General features: G+C 33.0%; 1 protein-coding gene across 1 annotated transcript; it reads right to left on the reverse strand.

The window, feature by feature from the left end:
* Nucleotides 1-7,707: 7,707 nt before the first annotated feature.
* Nucleotides 7,708-8,486, reverse strand: LOC148585307 (uncharacterized). The gene is made up of 2 exons (XM_088516703.1): nucleotides 8,424-8,486; nucleotides 7,708-8,253 (listed from the first exon to the last, which is right to left on the reverse strand). The coding sequence occupies exons 1-2, from the start codon at nucleotides 8,484-8,486 to the stop codon at nucleotides 7,708-7,710; spliced, it is 609 nt and encodes a 202-aa protein (XP_088372829.1).
* Nucleotides 8,487-14,174: the final 5,688 nt, after the last annotated feature.

Genomic DNA, 14,174 nt, shown 5'->3' on the forward strand with positions numbered 1-14,174 from the left:
AATAATATGTAACAAAAAAAAAAAAACCCAAAAACTTGAAATTACTAATTAACAAACTTAAAAAATAAAAATAAAAAATTCTGGGGAGGTGGGTTGGGGGTGGCTCAATGGGTAGTCAGGGGTGGCCAAACCACCCCTATGACCTATGGGGGGTGGCCGACCACCCTAAACTTACAAAATGGGGGCCAAGAGCCTTGGAGCCACCTCGTTTGGCTTGGGGGTGGTTCAACCACCCCATTTTGTAAGTTGGGGGTGGCCGAACCACCCCGATAGGCACCCTTGGCTGCCCACTAAAATGGGGGTGGCTGGGCCAAAATCCCCAGAAATTTTTTTATTTTTTATTTTTTAATGGGTGATTTTAGGTTTTTGGATTTTTTTTTTTTTTGCTACATATTATTTTAAATATTTTTTTAATACGACGTGACACCCAAAAACATAAGTACCACACTACATGTCGTCTTGAAAGCATAGATACTAGTCCACGTGTAAACATGGAGCTTCGTAAAAAAAAAAAACTAACAGAATCAGGATGAAAGTACCAAGTGAGTTTATTTGTTTACCATAAGTACCATTCGTAATATTCTTAAAAATCAAAATGACTATTTGATTATAGTGTAAAGCACAGATACCGAAAAAGTATTTAGCCCTAATATTTAAGGCTTTCACCTATTATTATGTCTCTCTCTCTTTTTTTTTTTTTTTTTTTTTTCATATCTTTAGTTTATTATTGTATCATATATATCGGCTAATGCCAATATTCAATCTCTAATGGCCATGTGGACTCCAATTTTTGTTTTCTTCCTTTCTCTGGTGGTGCCTCCCTCCTGAAACTCTTCTTCGCTGTTCAATAATCATTTGCCACGAATTTCTGTCTTCTAAGAATCATAAGCATTTGACAACATCAATCCAAAGTTTATTGACTGATCTACACAACACAACCCCATAAAAATAAGAGAAATAATATGTGTCATTCTCATATTTAAGTAGATATTATTTTTTAAAGACGAAATAAGAGAAATAAGAGAAGTGTTTTTCTTTTTACTTTTTTAGAAAATATTATCCACCTAAGATTAAAAAAACGCTAAGAGAATACCAAAAAAGCACATAGCACTCTTCTAAAAATAAACCAAATCAGAAATCTCACGTGCCACCAGAAGCTTTTGCCAGTCATGCCACACGTTTTAAGCACCGCCACACATCAGATGCCTTCATCCTTCTCTGTTGTAAATGACAAGTCCTTTAGGTGGTTCAACATATTTGACCCCTAAACGACATGTCGTTTATCTTCTGCCAAAAAAAAAAATTTGTTTAAAATAAAACTTGGCCTTGTTTATTGGCCCATCCATTGGCCCAGTTGTTTGGGCTATTGTTGATCATGTTTGTTGGCCCAGGCCCATTTATCGGGCTTATTGTTGGACTATTTTGGCCCATTGTTGTTGGACCATTTTTCTACTCATCTTCGGCAAGCGACAGCAACCATTGTTGAAAGCCGCCAGTGTCACCGACAACTTTTCAAGTGGCACCATTTCCAGCAGCCTCCAATTCATCTGCCGCTTCCAGCCACCCATTGGCCGCCATCTCCAGTGATTCTATGCTGCCATATACGGCAGAGAACTCTGCCAGTCCCATTGTCAAATCGAGCTCAAGGTTTGATTTTGCTGTGAATTGCACCTGATTCCAGCCCTAAACAAGCTCACATCTAGTATCTTCTTTCTATAACAGAGGATCTTTACCACTTTCATCATCGATGGATCTGAAGGCCGAACCCACGTTTCGAATTTGGTCCTTCCCGCATCAAATCCGTTTCAGCAAAAAAAGAAAAAAAGAAAAAAAAAAATTCAATCATTATCTTTCCAACTCAACTCAAGCTTCTAAAACTTCAAATTTGAGTTTGAGATGACGTTAGAATATATGAAAATGATATAAATCTTTTATGATAAATAGGGATTCGTGAATCCTAAATTAAGGAGTTTGATTATATTCGAAATTATTCAAATCATTTTTAAAGCTCTATAAATAGATTAGTTCACATAATCAAATAAATTTAATTAGAGAAAAATGTAGCCATTAAGGGTTCGATGGGATTTGGAGTTTCAAAACGTGCAATTTAAAAAAAAAAAAAAAAAAATTACAAAACGTGTAATTTGAAAGTGCAATTTTTAAAACACAATTAAATGTTTATCAAAATTGCAATTTGACATTTAAATCTTAATTTAGTCTTTAAAATAGTGTGTTTTTTAAAAATGCACCTCACTGCCTGCGATTTAAAAAACACATATTTTTCTACATTTTTAAACTCCAATTTTATAAAACGCACTCACAAATAATACACTTTTCACGATCTTGTTTAACATCACGTTTTAAACCCCTGTAATCTTTAAAAAGGAACGATTACAACCTTTGAACCCAAATATTCAAATGTCAATTGATTTTTCTAAAAACCATCTCTGTGTGCATCCACTTCTTGTGGGGGAAGAGACACCTTGAAATATTTCCAATGATGGCCAATGAACTGATAATCTTATGAGAAGGGTGAGTCCTGAGGGCCTGAGGCCATGGAAAATCACTCTTGGTGTAGGTTTAAAAATCACTCTTTTATAGCTTGCTGACATGTATCTACATGTAATTAAGTGAAATCACGTTAATTATTTTTTTTTTAAAAAAAATTAATACTCTACAATCTTATATGAATACGTGTCAACAAGTTGTAAACAAATTGTCGTCATAAATTTTGTTAATATTTTGTTCATTTAGTTTTTGAGTTTTTTCCACAAGTGTATGATATGAATATGATAGCCTTATCTTAGAAGAGGGCAGTGGGTTTCTGTTGGCCACTAATTAACATGGGAAATGATTGCTGATAAACATGCCAGGAAATTGTTGTTTTTCCATTAGGTTTGTTGAAATTATGGCAGAAGAAGATGGCAAAACAAAAAGCATGGATCTTTCCTGTTAATTCTTGACCTTATCCAATTAGAAGCTGACCATTCAACATAGGCCAACAGAAATTTATGTCCCTTTGTCTATCTCTTTGTGGAACATGAGTTCGGAGTTCAAGATTAATTTGGCATGGGATTTTGTTTTCCAGCATGAAAAAATCATAATTATGTCCAAGATGCTGTCTAGTTAGCTGATAAAATCTCTTGATCGAGAATTGAAGATAGGGATCGATTAATGAAATAGATAAGTTATATGGTCCGGATTTAACGTTGTTGTATTTAAGGGTATATATTATACCATGTAATTTAAATTTTTTAAATAGCGTGCCAACATATTTATTAATTATGTGACATCATTTATACAATTAAATATAATTAATATCAAATCCTAACCATTCAATAGCTCCTCTCCATTTCACTTGAAATTGAGAAGATTTTATTCCCTCCTAATTCCACTTAGCACGAGAGCATTTATGTGTAGATAAGAAGAAATCCTAACCCATGGAGTTGGCTTAGTGGTGCAAGCCTTCTTCGGTGGTGAAAGTCCATCAAGGTTGGGTTTGAATCGGTCAATGTGTGTTTTTTTTTTTTTTTTTTTAAAATGGATTGTCACGTAAGCATTATAGGATAATTATGCAATAAAAATATGGTATATAACATTACTCTAATTTTATATTTACGCAAAAAGCTCCAAACAAATGTCTTCATTTTGAAAAAAATGTAAATTGTCACGTGAGTTTTATATTATTGGTTCCAAAGTCTTTAAAATGGTTGTCAATTATGCATCCTATAGATTTAGGATTGTTGCCCTAAAGTTCAAAAAGGGGTCTTGATACATTTTCTTGAGTTGGTTGTGGACGAAGATGGAGACATTTTTTTTTTTTTTTTGGGTTTCTGTCAACCATCCAAGAAGCCATCAGCAAGTCAATTAGGAAGACATTAAAGAATTGATCTTCGTACTAAATTGATAATAATATGGTACCTAAAGTTGGACCCAGTTGATGTTGTAGGCTATGTCGGCCAGTTATGGGGCCGATAAACATGGCCGAAAAGAAGACCAAATGGGTTTGGAGAATTTTCAAGCTTTAGTTGCTTTCCGGAAATTATGGCAGGAACAGGTGTAACGGAAAAGATAATATTCCTTGAACTTTTATTGCCATTTTCTTGACCTGATCCAAGTTACGTAAGATAGAATATAGAAGATGACTCTTTACTCAGATTTATTCATCGTCATCGTCGAGAACTTGTCAGCGAGCTGATCTTCTATCTGATTGATGACTTTTGTGCCCAATTATGTGTGAAGTTTGAGTAAGCTTTGGAGAATTGTTTTCAGTTTCTACTAGATGTCGACATATGATAAAGTGGTGGTGCTTCAATTGATTCAAGAAAATTTTCAGTGGTTGGATAAACATTAAGGCGAGAATTCTAATCTTGCAATGGAAGTCTTCAAATCTGATTAGTATTAGTTGTCTTCGTTTCAAAAAAAAAGTATTAGTCGTCTTGGGTCTCATTGATGTTTTGATGCCTAGGTGCTAGCCGCTTTATATATATATATATTACTTATTAAGTAACATTAGTCAATATATATTAATTGTATATAATTTATTTAATATAAAATAAAAATATATTGTTTGTATGTTATATAATGAAATATTAAGTTTTTAGGGAAAAGTCCACATAACCCCCTCAAACTACCACTCAATTGATAATGTCTTTCCCAAACTTTCAATTGTGACAATGTCCCCCTCAAACTACCAAAAATAGTCAATGTTCCCACACAATGACGAAATTACCCTTAGTAAAAAAAAAAAAAAAAAAAAAACAAAAAAAAAAAAAAAACTAAAATTTCTAGAAAAAACCTAAAACTAACCAAAAAAAAAAAAAAAAAAAAAATCCAAACGTTGGCCAAATATATATATATATATTTTAATTTTTATAAAAATTGAAAATTTTTGTTTTTGTTTTTTTATTTTTATTTTTATTTTTGTTTTATAATTTTATTTAAATAAAAATTTACGTTTAAAAAAAATAAAATTTTCGTTTAATAAAATGAAATTTTTTGTTTTTTTAAACTAAATAAAAAAAATAGTTTTTTTTTTTTAAAATAAAAATTTCCTTTAAAAAAAAAAATAAAAATTTTTGTTTTAAAAAAATTGTTTTTTTAAAATATTATTTTTAAATTAAAATTTTTCGTTGTTTAAAAAACTCAATTTTTTTTTTGAATTTATAAGGGTATTTTTGTCTTATTAAGAAATCTATAGGGGCATTTTTGTCTTATTGTTAGTCTTGGGGGGGGACATTGACAATGTTTTGGTAGTTTGGAGGGGACATTGTCACAATTGAAAGTTTGGAGGGATATTGTCAATTAGGTGGTAGTTTGAGGGGGTTATGTGGACTTTACCCAAGTTTTTAAAAAGATGAGTTGGGCATGAAGCCAAGAACACTGACACATGGGGAGTGAGGTTTTCAATTTGCCTCTTGGCCTTGTCTGAGACTCTCACACGGATAACTACAAGTGTTGTCAATTGTCTCTTGTTTGTCCCACATAAAAAAATAAAAAAACCCCACCACTTCCACCTTCACTTATCTATATAAAGCACATGTCCTTCCCTAATCCTCTAAATATTGCCTTAGTCAAGCACTCAAGCTAAGCAAGCCAAGAGCCAAGCTTCGAGTATTCGGCTTGCCTGGCAGGCGAGGACATGTCCTTCCCTAATCCTCTAAATATTGCCTTAGTCAAGCACTTAAGCTAGGCAAGCCAAGAGCCAAGCTTTGAGTACTTGGCTTGCCTAGCAGGCGAGCTCGGCTAGCTAGGGAGAATGGCGAGCCGAGTCAAGCACAAATTTTTTAATTTTTTTTTTCCTTTAAAAAAGGGCTAACCGCTAACCGCCAGTTAACCATATAGGCGGTTAGTGGAGGTAGTTAAAATTAGCGGTTTTAGCCAATAACCGCTAACCGTAACTGCCTTTTTACCCCTATCTGATGGGATTAAGTTAGACTATAGCTCAATCGGACTTGAGAGAGTGATTACAGTTTTCACCGTCTAGACCCTTTACGTGCGATTTCTAGTGGGTATGTACTACTATAGTCACGTTCAAGTAAAATAATCACTCTCATCGCCCCTCTTGCCGGGATGGAGGGAGGGGGGGACTAGCATAGGCCATGGCCCCCCTCAATTCCAAAAAAAAAAAAATTTAAAGATAAAAAATATTAAAAAAAAAAAAAAAGAATTATAAGGTACTAGCCCGTAACAACAAAATTTTTTGGCCCCTAACCCATGCCCATAACAATTTATGGCTCTGTCCCTGCCCTCCTGCCTTTTAAATTAGAAAAAAAAAAAAAAAAAAAAATTGACACAACGGGGGTATGGATTTTTTTATTTTATTTCTTTATTGCCAAAGCAGACCTAAAGAGTTGATTAGAATAAAAGGTAACATGAAAATAATGAAATATGATGAGATATGTAATGGAAATTGATTATTGGAATTCTAGTCTAACCTTACTTTTTCTCGGAGGAGCATATTATTTTTCTATTTTGAAGGTTCAAAGGATGATTTTTGGTGAGTTTCAACCGACATCTATGGAGTTAATAAACATATTTTTGTTCTTAATCCAAAAATAATGTAAAAAGTTTTTGCCAATTAAAGTTGGGAAAGCAAAAAATCTAATCAAATGTAGCTGAAGTTAATAATGGGCAAACATGTAATGGAAACTCTCCTCTCTATTAAAATGTGTATAATAGGGTGACATGTACCAAAAATCAACTGTTGGTTAAAATATATATATGTTAAACTTTAAAAAAGGTTTGTTACTTTAAAAAAGGTTTGTTTGACGTGGTTGAAACTTTAAGACTTGATCAGAATTATTAACATATTGTTCTCCCTCTCCGGCCCTCCTCCTCTCTCCTTCTTCTACCTCTCCCATCGCCCTCTTTCGCTTAGCGAGTTAGCCTATTTACTTGATGCCCCTAGCTCTTTGGGTAATTTTTTTCATTTCCCTTCCTCTTCGCCGCTTCCCCCTCCTTTGGTCCCTAGTTGTTTTTGTTTCTTTTTGTATTTGCTTTTTGTATTTTTTTTTTTTTTTCTGCTTGTTTAGGTACACTTTGTGGGTGATGCTCTTGGGGTTTCACTCAAACTTTTCCCTCCATTTGAGTGCAGTGCACCTCCGATCTCCTCCGCGTGCTCTGCTGCCCACCGTCCTCTGTTGAGCCCTTTCTCGCGCCCCCACTGCGATGAGCTTCTAACGCCCCTTCCATTTTCGGTTTTTGGCAAGCGTGCGATTGGCTCTTCTTTTCGGCTGTTGTCATCCTTTTGGTGTACTTTTTAAGTTGTTTATTTCCCTATAATTTTGTCTGACTTTCCTTTTTTTGTTCTTTCTGTCTTGTTTTGTTTCCTTGTAATCGTTTTTGTTTTTGCTTGTAATAATGCTCTGTCTTCTCTCTTGATCTGCCCGCTTGATGACCTTCGGGTTTGTTGCTTATACATTGGTTTGAGTCTGTTTGGCGCAGATCTGCTGTTTAATTTGAAATTAGTTATACGTTAGCGAATTTTGTTTGAGTCTAGTATGTAATACGTCATCAATAAATGAGACTAAACTAATTCATTTTTTTAAAAAAAAAGAATTATTAGCATATTATCCTTATAATTATTATTTACATTTAATATTGAATTTGAATTTGAGTCCCATCTAAATTAATTACAATCATCCAAGTCATATCCTTTTTTTTTTTTTTTTTTTTTTTTTTGAGAATTGATAACTTTTATTGAAATTAAATTGAGCCTTGCTCAGAGTATACAAGCTCTCGAACACATAAATGAAAATTGTCAACCCAGAACATATTCTGATCTAGTGTTAAAGTCAATTTGGCAAGACTGTGAGCAACCTTATTACCGTCGCGAAGTGTATGGCTCACCTTCCATTCCAAGCAATGGCCCAGGAGGTTTTTAGCATCTTGTATGACTTGTCCATAGCTGTCAAACCATTCTCCATCCAATTTGAGGACATTTATGACTTCCAACGCATCCCCCTCTAAAATTACCTTCCTCAAGCCCATCCTGCATGTAACTTCAACTGCATGCCACGCTGCTAAAGCTTCGGCAGTCTCAGAATTGGTGATCATGATCTTTGAAGCACACATCGACGCAAGCAGACTACCATCAGAGTTACATACAGCCACCCCGATTCCAACACGCTTACGTCTTTCATCGATGGATGCATCCCAATTAATTTTAGCAAAATCTTTTGGCGGCTTCTGCCAAATATGGGCTGCATGGCTTTGCAGTGATGCGTGGGGCTTACATCTTCCGGCCTCTGTCTGCTCAAAAACAGAGATTTGCTCCTATGCTCTGCGAATAACTTCATTTGGTGCAAGCAATGGGCTCCCAAATACAAAAGCGTTCCGCCGGAACCATATTTGATGTGCCACAGTGACAAAAAACTGCAATTCCTTCGTATTCAAAGAAACCGACAATTGCTTGAATACACCGGCAAATGTTGCTTCACAGATAGAACTCTTCTGTATTTTCCTGGAGCTTTCCAACCAGACATCCCGAGCAGAACCACAGCTCCAAAGAATGTGTCCCGAAGTTTCAAATTCTAATTCGCAAATAAGGCACAGTGGATCTCGAGTAATACTCCTTCTATGTAAGTTCTCGTAGAAGGAGATGGAATCCAGCGGTCCCCCATATTCTAATCAAATCTCCATTCCCCACTCTCCATAGTAACCCTTGTTTAAGAATTTTCAAAGAATTCCAAATGCTCCTCCAAGCATAGGATGGCCGATTCCCCAAAGATGAATTCAAGAGAGAGCCCCCCGGAAAATATTTTTCCTTAAAAATAGTGGCCACCAAGGAATTCGGATTTTTCAAAATTCTCCATCCTTGCTTTGCAAGCAAAGCTTGATTAAAGACCTCCAAATCACAAAATCCCATGCCACCCCTATTCTTGGGCAAACTTAGTTTCTCCCAACTCAGCCAAGCTACCCGTGAGAGATTTTCCTTGTGCTCCCACCAAAACTTTGCCATCAAGGAATTTATCTCTTTGCAAAGAATCTTTGGGAGTTTGAAAACGCTCATAGTGTACGTGGGAATTTGAAAACGCTCAACGCTCATCCAAGTCATATCAACGACATCTTTATTGACAAAATGTTACAGTCATGACCTAGCTAGGGAAAGTGCTGTTAAATTACTCTTATACTGTTTGTAATTATTTAGGAAAAACCTTAATTATATTTGCACTATAATTTCAAAAGTGCAAATCAAATTGTAATTGGAGTTTTTTAAAATTATTTATAAAGTATAGTATTAATTAATAAGGAATCGATGTGATACTTAAGCTCGGTTTGTTTTGTCGTTAAATGTTTTTTGTTAGAAAATATTTTAAGCAAGAAAAATGATTTCGGTTGACAACATTTTTCGGTATTTGTCGCTTATAAAAAATCAGTGATGGCAGGCAACGACTGACGACTTCCGGCAACTTTCAGGGAACTCCAGGAAGCTCAATTGGCGGCCAGGGACAGAGCCAGACATTCTAATGGGAAGGGGCCAAAGCATGTATCAAAAGTATATTAAAATAGAGGTCAAAGTATGAATGAAAACTATATTCAGTTTAAAGACTAAATTAGTATATAAAAAATAAAATTAGTATCTACTCAATACTAAAAAATATATATATATATATACAAAATAATTGTTCTTAATATATTTCAATTTTTCACTTAAACACGTTAAAAAAAAAAATGGAACCCTTCTTTTAAAATATAATAGTTTTTATTTGTCAATGTCAAATTCTTCAATTAATGGTTGTTTCTCGTTAACTAAAAACTATTACTGACTATAATTAAAAAATAACAATTAAAAACTATTGTAATTTTCAATCAATGATTATCTAAAACTCAAATGTTGTTGATTTTTTTTCATTAACTCGTCCACATTCTTGTTAAGCAACTAGTTAATAGCATTGTTTGACTTAATCCTGTAAAATTCTCCCTGTCAGACCAACAAGGAGATAAAAAAATAACAATAATAATAATAAAAAAAAAAATTACCACGTTTGGTGGCCAATGGAAAACAAAAACTAGTTAGTTGGTTTCAGCCATGACAACTCTTGACTTTCCCATTTTCCAAATACAACTTTTGAGCTTAAAAGTTAAAAAGAAAAGAGAATTTATCATTTCAAAATTATCTTTCTTCTCAAAGACACTGACACTGACACTGTTTCTAGTCTTCTATATTCTCAACGCTACACAAAAATTCAAGCGAGTTGGCAGGGGGGGGGGGGGGGCGATGGCCTATACCAGCCACCCCAGCTCTGTTCCCGTTGGCGATAGTTAACAACTTCTGACGGCAGTAAAAAATGCCCGACGACTTTTGGTATAGGCTGGCAAAATTTGGAGGTGATTAGCGGCAGATTCTAATGATCTCTAGCAGGTTGCGATCTCGAGCAACCTCCGACCGACGAAGAATGATCTATAAGAGAGTACATGCAAGAATGAGAAGATCAAATTTAAAAAATGATTTACGGCTAAAAAAAAAAAAAAATTTATAGAAATTAAAAAAGTTTTACTGGTCAATTGAAAATGTTTTGAGTTTGACCATATTTAGTGGTACCAAACACCAAAAAAAAAATAGGGAAAACGATTTTTAAAAAACATTTTATGTTAAAACATATGGAGCCTTAGAATTGTAAACATTTTTATAATCTACACATCCAATATGAAACTTTCAAGATCATACTCGGACTCTCCACCTCACTATTCCTTCATCTTAACCAAAATGAAGCTCACAAATATGATAAAGAAAGTAATGCTATTCTTTACGTTTATTTATTATAGCCATTTAATACCGGCTCATGTAGTGTGTTGTAGGTGGCTTTTCTTTCTTTTTTTTTTTTTTTTTTTTTTAAGTGACTAATTATATGAGAAATTACTTAAAATATGTCACATATGTTAAGTAAATGTGATAAATAGGTATAAATAGTACATTAATCTGACAAAGGCAGTGGCATTGGAGTGGTTGTTTTATTGACTTAAAAATTCAAAAGTGGCTGTGGTGATTGATAAATAAAAGGAAGTTATCCTAATTTGAGTTCATTTTTCCTTCTTTACAATCCGTCATTAAAAAAGTTTCACGCTGTATAATCCCTTCAAATGCGGGGACAATATGATACCTTTAAGAATCTGTTTTCGAAGTTGCAAAATGGAGCTAAAGCCCGGAGATGGAGGAAGTTAATTGACAAAAGGTTGCATGCTTGGAAGTTAATTGACAGAGGCGGAGTAATTTTACAAGTCTCTCTTGTTTTACTTTTGTGTTCTTTCAAGAATGATGTAACTCTTAAAATTATCATTTAACCAAATTTCAATAATGATCAATCACAAGTCTAATGGTGATTTTAAGAGGCATATCATTTTTGGAAGGATACAAGAGGAATTTGTAGTATTACTCAGCGTTACAAAGATTTTGGCTTTAAAAAAAAAAATCAAAGTTAGTCCATAGAATTTTATGCGATTTCTATAAGTTTTCAATTTCAACATTTAGATTCTTAAGTTTTCGTATGGTTTCAAATAGGTTCTTTTGTTATGTAGACAATTAAGTAATTTTATGTGACTCTCATTTTACACATCATTTGTCAATGGTATGTGTCACGTGCACAATTATTTTAATTTATAAATACATTCTAAATAAAAAAAGTTAAAAGCAATATTTTTCTTCTAAAAAACAGAGAGGTGATTACCAAGCAACTTTGTCGCACGACATTAATTGATTCATATGATTTGACATATCGTCAATTAATTTGACGGAGAGATATACTTGAAATAAGGGAAATTTAAAGATCTAATTGTTGAAATTGAAAATTCAAAAAATAATTGAAATTGCATAAAAAATTTAAGGAAGAAATTATTTTTTGGAAAAGAAAGAAGATGGAGAAACTTTACAAAGGACTCCCAAGCTACTGCGCATTTTGAGAAGACCCCATAAATTTCAAAAACTCTCAATTTCACCTCTCGAACTTTCAATTTGATGCAGTTTTCCCATTCCATCAATTTTTGCCGTTAAAACCCTTAAAAAGACAAAATTACCCTTAGATTTTTTTTTTTTTTTTAAAAAAAAAAACATTGAAAATAAAAGTTTGAAAAAAAGGTCACAAAGGTGGCCCCAACTGTGGGAAAATAATTTTTTTTTTTAAATTTTTAATTTGAAATTAAAAATAAATTTAAAATTTTATAAAAAGTTAAGGGTATAATAATCATTATATCACTTTTAACTTTTAAAAACTAATGGAAGAGTTTAAATTAACTTCAATCGAAAGTTTTTGAATTTTAAAAGATGTTTTCAAAATACACAGTAAAAAAGTTTAAAGTAAAATTTCTCAAAAGAAGAAAGAAAGAGTGACACTATTGAAAGAGTGCTTGCATTTTCTCACCAAGAACTCTGTGTCCAATCAGTCCAATTATCGTTACATGTATTATATCTATCTATACGCTAAAAGAGAGAGAGAGAGAAAAAACTATCAAACAACTTTTAATGTTAATATTTACTCTGGGTTTTAACTTTTTTTTTTTTTTTGGGTTCAATTTCATGCAAAGGTCGCTTTAAGAAAAGAGAAAGGAACTGTTTTTGGTCAAATAAAAGAGGAAATTCATTGTTGACAAGCTTGACAAATCAATGGTGGATTTTCTATTCACTGTACGGAGATGTACAAGAAATGGGAATGGTATATATATCTATATATCTTCTTCTTTTTTATTTTATTTTATTTTATTTTATTTTTTTTTATTATATAAAAAATAAAAAATAAAAAATAGTAGGCTAGGAAGACCAATTGTGGTTATCTTACTTGGATATGACTATAGTAGCACTTACTCGTTAGGAGTCGTACAAGAGAGGCCTAGATGGTGGGAACCACAAGCATTTCCTTAAGTCCAACTGAGCCATAGTCTAGCACAATCCCATCAAAGCATTAATGAGAATCTAATGCGGTTAATACTAATCAAGCATATGTAGGGATTCTCCATTGCGGAGATTCGAACCCATGCTCTAGTATTAATCATTGGTTGCTTATTGCTTGATAAAATACAACTGGTGCAACTTTTGCATATATGACATGAAAGAGACTCACATGTGAGAGATTTGTTATGAGTGCATGTGTGAGAAATGGGCAAGCGAGAGACTAGTGTTCTACATTGAGAAAATAAAAGAAAGGGGTACTTGCATTATATTAAAATAAACAAATGTTAATATTTACTTATTTTGTATACACATAATGTTTTATATACATTGTTCATAATATTTGTGATTTTGAAATATTTGTTTATGAACAAATATCAATTTCAAGGCAAAGTGCTTAATAAATAAATAAAAGGATGCACATATTGTTGCTTGTGAATTCATGTCGAATCCTCTTGAGATTTAAATGTGAATTTATGTATATTCCTATTGAAATTAAGGAACTTTGTGAATATGAATAATTGTATTGTGTATAAATTGATAATTTTGACTAGTTATATCCCCATCTACTGTGAAACTAATAATGATAAATTATTGAATTTTATCGCAAATTCAATAAAGGGTTTTGCGAACTTTGATAACATCAACATGTTTAATACATGATGTATCGTTGCCCTTATTGTAATTAAGTGGTGTCGTGCATATGGTGTAAGTTTGTGATTGCCATAGTTTTTTGTTATTTTGGTTAAATATTATTTTGTGTTTAATTATTAGTTAAATCTCCAGCTTGTTTGAAAGATAGCTTGGTGTAAATCTAGAGAATATTTGCAAATATAAAATTCTTATTTAAATGAACTTGATCCATTTTATCCAAAATATTTAATAATGGTTATTAAGTAAAGATTCAATTATGTTGTGTTTTTATTATTGTAAATGTGTACTTAGTATTCATTTTAAAGAGTTATTTTCAGGGATATGGCTTACCTGCGATAGAGCAAACTATCACATATCATATCTCCTTGCAATCAAAGCACATTGACATAAAATTTTTGTTTGTTAGAGAGAAAGTTAGCTGAATCTCACATTTGTGTTGTGCATACTCTTACAAAATATATGTTGGTATACCCATTAACTAAGGGTTTGGCTCTTTAGAGTGTTTGAGGAGCATACAACTTATATGAGGTTGTTAGAGTCTTTTGTTCTATTGAGTTAGTGAAAGTTATGTGCCTTTGTGTATATCATGAGTATTTTTGTGTTGTCATATATTGTTTTTGTGCGCATTTGTATTGTG

Source organism: Corylus avellana, chromosome 5, assembly GCF_965113065.1.
Source record: "Corylus avellana chromosome 5, dhCorAvel1.hap1.2, whole genome shotgun sequence".
NCBI lineage: Eukaryota > Viridiplantae > Streptophyta > Magnoliopsida > Fagales > Betulaceae > Corylus > Corylus avellana.

Bases quoted from the DNA above. Each gene is read 5' to 3' on its own strand.
- LOC148585307 (XM_088516703.1), bottom strand. From the start codon at position 8,486: ATGTCTGGTTGGAAAGCTCCAGGAAAATACAGAAGAGTTCTATCTGTG. The intron at 8,254-8,423 runs GTGTATTCAAGC...GTTTTTGAGCAG, and splicing joins CTGTGAAGCAACATTTGCCG to ACAGAGGCCGGAAGATGTAA.